The 11518-nt window shown below is 42.0% G+C and overlaps 1 protein-coding gene across 1 annotated transcript; it reads left to right on the top strand.

Annotated features, from left to right (window-relative positions):
- The first annotated feature begins 409 nt into the window (after positions 1–409).
- FABP1 (fatty acid binding protein 1) lies at positions 410–6349 on the top strand. The gene is made up of 4 exons (XM_006913497.2): positions 410–495; positions 2157–2329; positions 3802–3894; positions 6236–6349. The coding sequence occupies exons 1-4, from the start codon at positions 429–431 to the stop codon at positions 6284–6286; spliced, it is 384 nt and encodes a 127-aa protein (XP_006913559.1). The 5' UTR covers positions 410–428; the 3' UTR covers positions 6287–6349.
- Positions 6350–11518: the final 5169 nt, after the last annotated feature.

Raw genomic sequence — 11518 nt, 5'->3', positions numbered from 1 at the left:
CTGCCCTCCCCTCTTCCCCCTACCCTCTGGTAACTACTAGTCTATTGTCCGTGTCCATGAGTCTCTGTTTATTTGTCCTGTTCATTTGTTGTTTTTAGGTTTATATCCCACATATAAGTGATACCATGTGATTTTCAGCTTTTTCTGTCTAGCTTAAGAGTAGCACCTTAAAGGCTGCAGAACCACAGGGCTTTGCACTTGATTGACATCCATTAATTTTTGCTGAATTAGAGTAAATCTCTTCTGTGCTTATCCTGTTTTTATCATTGACCTTTGCTCTCAAGAGTTAATTTTGAACCCGGCCATAAAGAAGTTGACAAATGCTGACCTATGGCCAAAATTCAAAGGGAAACAGCCTCCTATAAATCAGCCCAAACTGGACTGCCCCACTGGCATTGCTGCAAATCAACTGTTGATTTATTGCCACCATGAACTTCTCCGGCAAGTACCAATTGCAGAGCCAGGAAAACTTTGAGGCCTTCATGAAGGCAATGGGTAAGTGCTGGGCTGGATGGCAAGCCTGGGGGTCATGGCAATGAGAATCTGGCCCTGAAGGTGGTGGCTAGTCATCAATGTGGGCTCAATGTTGAGATGGGGAGAGAGGTTCAGGCTTTATGTAGACCAGGGGCCAAGTTATGCATGTTACTTTTGTGTCACTTGCAGTTTGTGCTATTATTCACTGCACAAGGCACTCCAGAGGCAAGTGAAAGAACCACTAAACTAGAGTCTAATTTGGGTTGAAGCCACCTCTGCTGGTATCTCACTGTGCAAACCCGTTTATTCATTCATTCATTCATTCATTCTTCTAACAAACATTGATTCAAAGCCAACCACATTCTAAGCTCTGTGCTGGATGGATACTAGGGAAACAGATAACAATGGGCCACATTTCCAAGGTAACAGTTTAGAAAGAGAAAAGAAAAGAAATAAATCCAATAAAGGATGTGTACTGTACTGAGTGCTGACTGAGAGCCAGGCACTGCAATACACTGTTGATGTGAAATATCTCATTGAATCCTCAGTAAAGAACTCTAATTTGGGTATTATTATTTTTCCCATTTTAAAGTCAAAGCTACTGAGGCTTTAAAAAGTTAAGTAAACCTGACCAAGGTCACTCACATAGGAAGTGTTTGCATCAGGATTTTAAGCAGCCACTGGTTCCCAGAGACCCCACTTCAACCCACTATGTCCCCCAGAGGATTGTACAGGAAGATGTGGCACTCACAGGAGGACATAGAGGGGAGGCTTGATGGCAGTGAAGGTGAGCCTTAACTAAACCTTGGACGATGAGGAGGTGTCCACTGGGGACTGGGAAAGGGGATCGTGCTCCAAATAGAGGGAGCTTTGTGAGAAAAGGAGCAGTGAGACAAGGAAGGGTGCTGAGAGGGAGAAGGATGGGAAAGACGGCAAAAGCAGAGGGAGGAGGACCTTTGGGGCCAGCAGAAAGCTTGGATCTTCTCCTATAGAGCAGTCATGCCACCTCTCTGTGTCTTACATGCTTCACTTATACAACAAGACCCTCCACCCCAATGCTCAACACCATTGAGATTTTGTGAACCTCAATTTGTATAACATCATAGATGCGCTCCAAAATTTGTAAAACTCTGTCCCAGGGGACTCCGGATACATCTTCCTCTAGAGCCTTGACAGCAGAGGTCAAGGTAAGGCTAGATGGACAGATATTTGCCAGGACAGTGCCAGTGTGTGCGTATTGTCCTGGCATGCTTATTAATAGCCCCTCTCTCACTCTCAGGAGTGACCTGGCTTGGAAGATAAACAGTATTGGTCAACCCAGGTATGAAGGATAAAATGCTTATACTCAAAGACCAAAGTCTCTTGGTGTTAAAGGAGGAGGAGTGAGGAAGGAGAATGAGCAAGAACCAGGGTACTCACTAGCAGAGAGGTTCTTCAGGCCAGAGGAGTGTCTTTTTTTTATAAACCAGCTGGCAAGATAGAGGGCAGGCCAAGTCAGACCACCGACCTTTCCTTTCAGAAATCAAAGCCCATGTTGCTCACAGGACTCCAGTTACATGCCTGTGGCCTCCAGAAAGACACAGCCCCTCCCTCCTCCCTCCACACCACAAAGTTTCTCTTGTGACCACCACCTTGCAACTCCCACCTCTGCCCATCTCTAAATCTCAAATGATTTCCACCAGGCCTGCCTGATGACCTCATCCAGAAAGGGAAGGACATCAAAGGAGTAACAGAAATTGTGCAGAATGGGAAGCACTTCAAGCTGACCATCACCACCGGGTCCAAAGTGATCCAAAACGAGTTTACCTTGGGGGAGGAATGTGAGCTGGAGGCCATGAATGGGGAGAAGATCAAGGTAAGAGGTGTCCCTCAGGCCACATTCTGCTTCTATACTCTGCTTTCCTGGAACTTCCTCCCTCAAGGCTTTCACTGCACAATTCCCTTCATGGACACCCTATCTCTGAACTCATTTCTGGGGTGAGAGGTAGGGAGACAGGGACAGCTCTTAAGGAAGAAGCTCTTAGTGAAACCACTCCCATTTTCCAAGGACTGTCTAGGATGCTCTGACTCAAGAATTTGAGCTCTCCCAATATGGAGGTTACAGAGCAGGAGTCTAAGTCTCAGATTCTCCAAGGCCCAAGAGTGGGCAAGTGGAGGTCAGTGAAAAACCTTTAAAAGAGCCCTGAGGTCATCCTTGAGTTCAAAGTAAACTGGCCTTTGCTGGGCCTAAAGCTGGTGGTCATGAGGAGTGGCTTCCTGGAGGAGATGCTGGTAACACCAGAATACCAGGGCCTCAGGCAGACACTGAGACCAAGTCTTCCAGGGTGGTCACTGAGCACCTGGCCTCAGCTACCTCATCTGTAAAATGGGCATAGTTACCCTTCCCAAACTGAAGGCAGGGCAACATCACTTCAGCTGGACTGTGGTTCAAGTGTACAATGAGTGCTGACTATGGAATGTGTGAGTTGTCAGCAGGTGATGGTAGGGAGATCCATGCACTGGGGTGCCCATCACCAGGAGCCTCTCTTCTTCCCTTAGAAACTCCACATACCCCAGCAGAGCCAACACCACTGAACGGCCATATTCACTCCTTCCTTCCAGCCAATTTTGTGCATTGGGCTCAGCACATTGGTTTTATCACCTCTTCTGATCATTCTTTATTTCTGTTTCTTCAAATATAACATTTCAAGTCAGGAAATCTCTGATAAATTTTAGGAGGGAAATTTTTTTGATGTGCACATTATAAGAGGCAGGCCATCATGGTTTTTACTACAGGCCTTTCCCAATTGTCCATTTTGGAGGCAAATTATTAACCTTGGCCAGAGTCTTCTGCTCCCTGCTGGGTTTCTGTTACCTCTTCTAGGTTTCTGTTACCTCTTCCCAGATACATAAAGCTTAAAAAGGATACCGCAATGGGAAGATAAACATGCTGGAAGGAATAATGCATACCAAAGCAAAATATGTGTTCTCCTACCTGGCTAGTATTTTAAATGTTGCTACCACCTCCCTCCATTAGCTTGGAGAATTAAAATTTTACTCAAGTTTACTTGAGTGTTTGCATTTGAGCCACTTAGCTGTATTATGTTGATTTCTAGATCACGTGCCATAAATTAAAATTCTGACAAAAGAAGCCCTGATGTTTTCTTCAGTTCTTAAATACATCTCACTTCTGTTTAGAGCCAGAGAACTGGGGGCTTGACCTTGTATAGAGATGAGTGCTTTAGTTCTTGTAAGCAGAGACCCACACAGGGGAACCAACCTTATTAGCAAGCATCTTGCTCCCTGCTCACACACTTTCTCATAGGCCATTTCTTCTGTCCCCTGCAGACAGTGGTTAAGATGGAAGATGAGAATAAACTGGTGACAACTATCAAAGGCATCAAGTCCATCACCGAACTCAATGGAGACATAATCACTAATGTAAGTTGGTGCTCCAAGCTGTGGTTCCCAATGCTTGAGGGGAGGAGAAAGGTGAAGATCGAGGAGCAACCTTCCCCACTGTCTTTCCTGTTGTCAATCTCTGCTACCACTTACCGAAGACCCACTATGTACCAGGCAGTTTACACACATTATCTCTAATCTTCCCAACAATGCTGAGTTTTCTAAATGGGGAAACTGAGGCAACAAGCAGCCAAAGAATGGCAGAGCTAAGTTTCTTCCAAATGAAGCCTGTTTCACAGGGCTCCCATGCGCAGTCATACACTACACAACCTTAAAGAGAGCCACTTCCATCATAGATAGTTTAGATTTGTATATCTATACAATTTTGCAGTGCCTGCCAGTATGGAATATTATTCTAACAAAACCAGCTTTCCAACAGATAGAAGAACAGTACGTTTAGAAAGGGGCACCATTTTCTAATTCATCAAAGACTCCACAAGTGCTGGCAGTTACCCCAGCCGATGCTTCTCCACCTCTCCTGGGTTCCATCAGCTGTCTGTCCTTCCACCACCATTTTCCTGGTGAGGGCTGACCACTCCAACCACCCCCATTTCCTTCTCTTCTCGTTGCCATCCCTTTCTTTCATCAAATCCAAATAAGATGGGGCAAGAGAAAAACCTTGTAGGAGGGGACACAGGGCCATTCAGAGCTACCAGCACAGCCCACCTTTCTCAGTCTCATTGAGATATAGCCACAAGACACATCCACAAGCTAAAGGGCAGAAATCCATTCATTCTCTCCTGTGAGCCTCTGATTCATGGAACAACCCTTCCCACTGATGCAGAACCCACATACAAAGAAAGCTTTGTCTGGCTAAAAGTCAGGCTCTTCCATTGCTTTTTTTGTTTTATTATGTTGCAGTAATTATTACCCATAACCCTTTCCTTCTGCCTCAGCACAAATCCTGAAGCCACAGAGACCTCCACGTGCCTTGCAAGCCAAGGGCACTCAAATGCTTTTGCCCTTTTGGCATTTATAAGGAGAATTATGTTCATGGCAATCTTATGGCAGTTTATGAATCTAGCACACTCCAGTTGTGTGTGTCATATCATCCTTTGTGCCTGGCTGTTGGCCATGCCTTGTCCCTGATTTAGTGCAGTGTTTGTCCATCAGTTATGTCCCTCTGGTTCTACCTTGACCTAAAGCTATGCTTTAAGGAGTAACAGAAGGCAGAATGCTGCTTAAGGGGTCTATCATCACACAATTCAAGTGGAAAAATCCCTCAGCCTAGGGAGAGTGTGAGAGTCAACCATGGAATATGCAGTCCCCGCCCCAACTCCAGCATATTCACAGCACAGTAGGGAAGCCCCAGCTGGGGAGCAGGAGACGATTTGTCTGGACTTAGCCTTGGCTGATGTTCTTTAATATTCTCCATCTCCTCTAATCCTCCCATCTCCTGTGAGGGAGGCAGGATGAGGGATTTAATAGACATGTTGACCTTTCTAATGTCATTCAGCTAATGGGTTATAGAACCAGTATTTAAAATTAGATCCTTCCATTACATTCCATTGCTGCCGAAGCTAAGGGATTCCTTTTTAACTCTGATGACGTTACCACTCGTCATTAGCACAATCTTGTTTGAGAGAACTAGTGAGAGGGAGGGGTATGAGGAGAAAGAAACATACCTCAAAAACTCAAAAACTAATGAACCCAATATATTCAATATTTTTATATGCTTCACAGCTTTGGGAGGAAAATTATGTTCTACCTACTGTGTTCCAGGCTAGGTGCCTGGATGCCTAGGTGTTTCCATGCATATGTATTCAATACATGTTTGGTACATAGTAGGTACTCAAAGGAACTTTGAGAAGTTGGATTGGACTAGAATGGTTTGGATGGTCTTATTTTAAGAACCATTGATGTAAAAAGGAATTCAGTAATAGGCAGGACAACTCTCCACATGAGCAAGAAAAGTGACAGATACTTGGCATGGGATTTTAGAAAGATTGCCGATGCTTCCTCCTGTCCTAGAGAACATCAGTCCCCAATCTTTTTGGCACCAGAGACCAGTGTGCCTATGAGAATTCAGTGCCTGATGATCTCAGGTGGAGCTGAGGTGGTGATGCTAGCACCAGGGAGTGGCTACAAATACCAATGAAGCTTTGCCTGCCGTTCACCTCCTGCTATGCGGCCCTGTTTCTTACTGGCCAGGGACCTACACCAATCCATGGCCTGGGGATTGGGGACCCCTGCAATTGAAAACAGAGAAATCTTTGGGTTGCTTCATATGTTAGCATCTTTAGGGTTATTTTGACGGCTTAATTATCTCTTACAATTCAACATCAGATGAGCATTGCATGATTTCTTTTCTGACTTTCAGACCATGACATTGGGTGACATTGTCTTCAAGAGAATCAGCAAGAGAATTTAGATAAGTCTGCACATTATATTCTTTTACTGTATAAAATTAATATAATAAAGTAAACTTTGTTTTTAAAAAAAAGTCTTTTCTTCTTGATGGCCTTTCATTGATGGTGCTACTGGTATTTGTAAGCACTGATCACCTATGTTTTTGTAAACTTGGATAATCTGCATGTTCCATTCTAACTGGGTCAGGTCTGAAGCAGACCCCAGGCCGCCCACACAGGTGACACTACGAGAAACATGAAATGTAGCTGGCCCTGTTGGACAGCCCTGGAATGACCATTCCTGGGAGCTGGAGCAAGAGGGTCTGCAGTGTGCTGGCCCTAAGGGTGGCTCCTCATGGGAACAGAGAGCAGGTTTTTTTAGAGCTGTGCCCATGAATGTGGGCCTCATCCACCAGTAGACATGAACAAAAAGAGCAGGCACTGACTTAACAAATGAACAATTCTTCCTCTTAGGGAAGGTCTGAATGAGGAGCTGAGCAAGAGGTGCCAGAAGTGGACAAAGGAAGCTTGGGAGGAAATTCCCTCCATTCTATGAGCAGAGGCAGAATGTAGGAAAAGAATGATCTTTCTGAACAGTACTTTGTATCAGGCTCTGGTAGTTGTCACAGGTTAAATTGCATCTCCCCAAAATTCACATGTTAAAATCTTAACCCTCAATAGCTCACAATGTGACCTTACTTCAAAACAGGGTCATTGCACATGTAACTAGTTAAAATGAGGTCATTCTGTACTAGGGTGGGTCCCTAATATGGCTGGCATCCTTATTAAAAGGGGAAATTTAGACAGAGACGCCCCTCAGAGAGTACACCATCCGAAGACTAGAGTCATACTGCTACAAGCCAGTTAACTACCAGGAGCAATGAGAGGAATTTGGAGCGGATCCTTTTCTTCAGAAGGATCATGGCTTTGCCATCACCTTACTCTCAGACTTCTGGCCTCCAGACTGTAAGATAATAAATTTCTGTTGTTTAAGCCACTAAGTCTGTGATATTTTGTTATGGCACTCCTGACAAACTAATACAAAGTTCATGCCCCATCTCCAAAGAGATGTCAAGCTCTGACATTTCTATCTTTATCATATCTTTCAGCTCCCAGAACTGAGTCCAGCTCACAGAGAGCTCTCAACAAAAAAACACTATTTTAGGAAAACCCAGTTTTCCTACTTTACTTTCACAAAGAGCACTTTATTCTGGTGCTTCTTATCACCAAATGTGTGGAGTTTTTTTCTATACCCTAATCAATTCTATGACACCAACTGGGTATGCTACAGTTTAACTCAATTCTGATACTATCTACCTAGCGACAGGTTAAGACTCAGTCCTGTGAGACTGCCACCCTCCCACACGTTTCAGATGCCAATTGCATGTAGTAGTCTCCCAGGTTACCCACAACTTCCGTCCAACTTGGCTACAAATTGGAGGTGCCCATGACCTCCTCCCCTTAAGATCTGATTATATGCCAGAACAGCTCACAGAATTCATGCTTATCAGTTTATTAAATGATATGATAAATGATACACATAAACTTATGAAGAAGAGACACATGGGTTGAGGTCTGGGTAGGCCCCAGGCACAGGAGCTTCTGTCCCTGTGGAGTTGGAGTGTGTCGCCCTTGTAGTACATAAATGTGTTCACCAACTTAAAAGCTCTCTGAACCCCATACTACCAGGATTTTTATAGAGGGTGCCTCATGTAAGTATGATCAATTATTAACTCTATTTCCAGCCCATTTTCCTCTTTGAAGAAGTGGGGTGTGACTGAAAATTTCAAGTTTGGTCTCTCTTATGGCTTGGTCTTTCTGGGCACTAGCCCCCATTCAGGAACCATCCAGGGGCCCACTCAAAGTTACCTCATTAGAACAAAAGATGCTCCTAGAGTTCTTGTCACTTAGAAATTTACAAGCATTTTAGGAGCCGTGGGTCAGAGACTAGAGATGAAGACAAATATATATTTTATTATAAATTACAATACCATAGATGCCTTAATAAATGAATGAATTTGTCATATTTCCTCCTCCTCTTTTCTCACTTCTAGATTTGGAACCCAATTATTTGTTACTTAGATTGTTTCACAGGCCACCTAAGACCTCTCTCTTCCTCTCTCTCTCTTTCTCTCTCTCACCTGCAAACCTCCAGCCTGCTGATAGTCATCTTCCTTATAAACAGTGCTGATCACAGTGCTTCCTAGTTCATTGCCTAGGACATGAGTCAAACTCTTAAACTTGCATTCAAGTCTCTATATCGGGGATCAGTCAACTCTTTTACTAAAAAGCTAGAGAGTAAATATTTTCAGCTTTGTGAGCCATCCAATCTCTGTCACAGTTCCTCAATTCTGCTTCTGTAGCACAGGTGCATCCACAGACAATTCATGAATGGGCATAGCTGTGTTCTAATAAAACAGGTAGCAGCCAGGTCTGACCCATGGATGGTAGCTTGTCGACCATTGCTTGGTCATAGCCTATTCCGCTTTATCTAGCGTCACACCCTTTCCTATAATATACCATTCACAAAAATAAATTCCAGAATTAAAGAGCTAAATGAATAAATCTGAAATATTAGAGATAGATATGAGGGTATATAAATAACTTGAATTATAGAAGATCTTCTTAAACACAGTGCGAAAACCATGAATAAAAAGATTAATTTATTTTACTTACTCAAAAATTCTTAATTTTATATGAAAAAAGACACAGTAAACAGTTTCCAAAAAAGTAACAATGTGGGAGAAAATATATGTAGCATACGTAACAGAATATAAAATAAAATAGAATAGTTAATAGAATATAAAAACCTCCCCCAAGTTAGTAAGAAGACCAACAAATCAATGGAAAGGTAAATTGAGGACATTAGTAAGGAATTCATGACACAAAATATGCTTAGTCTCATAGTAATCATGAAGGAGGGATATAAGATGAGATATCATTTTACAAATCAAACTAGTAAAATGTAAAAAGATTGATAACATCCAATGTTTGCAAGGTGGTGGAGATGTAAAGTGGTACAGCCCTTACAGAGTATCTTTTAACAATATTCATTAATCTTTTCAATGGGAATCCCCTAACACCTAACAATGAATGCCACAGTTGTATATCTCCCAAGAGAAATGTTTAAACACATGCACAAAGAAGCATAAAAAGGATACAACAGCCAAAAACTGAAAACAAATGCCCATTCGTAAAATAGGGTTAGATAAATTGTGGTACAGCCGTACTCTGAAATAATCTATAGTAGATTAAATGAATGAGGCAGACCTATGTGTACTGTCATAGAACTATCTCTAAGACAAAGGTTTTTTAAAAAAATGTTTTAGAATAATATCAACAGTATAGTAACATTCATGTATTTTTTATTAAAATGTGAAAAAATTTATCTATTTATATAGATATACATATATGTATGTGATCATAGATGGTTGTAATGCCAGATAATGGCCAAAATTTGGTGGGAAGTTAAGGAGCTTTTTGCATTATTTATAGTATTTGAATCTTTCTCAAGGCAGAAATTTTGTACAACTAGTTTTTTAATGAGCAATGAATTTTATTTTAAAGCAGATGATTTAAAGTAAAAATTTTGGCCTTGAAGACACGATTCTATTAACTAATTCGTGATTTTGGACCTCAAGTTTTCTTATCTGTAAAATGGTCAATACAATACCTTCTTTCATGGCTTTTACAAGGAGCCCATGAAATATTACAAGTGTTATCCAAATGAAACATGTCATTATTGCCACTTGGATTCCTCAGGGAACTAAAGCTGGGTTTGACATTCATACCACCAGCAGAAGCTCTTTTATGCCCAGAGAAGGATCAGTGAGCAGATGAAGAGGCACAATGAAGAAAGGAAGTTTGCTTAGGACCATCCAGCTGAGAAATGGTGAAACTGTGGTCCTTTGACTCACAAGCCACAGGAGGGAAGTAGTAGAAACAAGGTCTTCTCAGCAAAACCTCTAGAGAGTGGAAAAGATTCTCAAAGTCTCCTCCTAACTGAGTTTAGGAGGGGATCGTTTGTATGTTTTTGCCTAAAAAGGAGAATAAATTTTAGATGCTGAATTTGAATTTTGTACAGGTGCCCAAAGGACTCTGAGCCAGAAGCCTGCTTTAAATAAATTGAATAAACAGCCGTTGATGGTATCAGCTATGTTTACCTTGACCTCTCTTCCCTCTTGACCCTTTCCACTTCTCTCTGGCTGTCCTGTGTGCATGCCAGCAGAGAATGATCCTTCCCTGGAGAGCCAACTGATTTGAGAAAAGCCAGTTTAAGAGTCTATATTCACACAAAAGTAGACATTCCCATTGTTTTTTATTCTTTTTTAACTGATTATTACAGCAAAAAAAAAAAAAAAGTGATTTTTTTTTTTTTTGCTGGAAAAGGGGATTTAACTTAGTCCATACTTAATCTCCAGAGTACTTTTTCTATACACACTAGAAGCATGTTGACCAACCCATGATTTTCTAGTATTTCTTACCAGAAAAACATGGATACATGGAATTATATGTATCTTCTTTACAACCTGCCTCATTCAACCAAGTCAGGGCTGGGCAGCACTAAGCTCTGAGGAGAGAATGATTCCTGGAAGACTTGCTGACTAGCGGGGAGACCAACCCAAAATCCACATGGCAACAGTATAATCTGTACCATGATGCTGGTGTGTACAAGTTCCAGACCCTGCTTGCTTAGGAAAATGTCTCAGAGGAGGGGACATTTCAAGTGACTCACAAAGCATGCAAGGGTATTTGTTTGGCAGAGAGATGTGGTATAAATTGGGGCTTGGCAAGAGATGAGGCAGAGAAAGACAGAGTCTCTGACATAAATATCTTTTTACACTGGTCAGGAATTTAGACTTGATCCTGGAGACCATGGGGGTATCACTGAAGGATTTTCAACTACAAAAATAGCATGTTACTAAATACATTATAGGAAAATTATTCTGGCCATGGTGTCGAGAACAATGAGAAGGGCCAAGGCTGAATAGATAGCAGCAATGGTCCAGGCAAGAGATGTTGAAGGCCTAAACCAAGGCAGTGCCTGGAAGGATGGAGCAAAGCAAAAACATTCAAGAACATTTAAAAATTAGAATCAATGGACTCCAGTGACTGAATGTGAGAAATGCATTAGAAATATATATGTAAGGGATGTATCCACAGGAAATAAGCCACACTCAAAAAGGTTCCCTTGAAAATTTAATGCAAGCACCATTTACAAAGTTGTAGTTAGAGTAAAGGAAACTGACATGGAC

The sequence above is a fragment of the Pteropus alecto genome, unplaced genomic scaffold (assembly GCF_000325575.1).
Source record: "Pteropus alecto unplaced genomic scaffold, ASM32557v1 scaffold315, whole genome shotgun sequence".
In the NCBI taxonomy this organism is placed as follows: Eukaryota; Metazoa; Chordata; class Mammalia; order Chiroptera; family Pteropodidae; genus Pteropus; species Pteropus alecto.
Note: the sequence above shows the minus strand (reverse complement) of the source record. Positions and strands in the feature narration are given on the sequence as shown.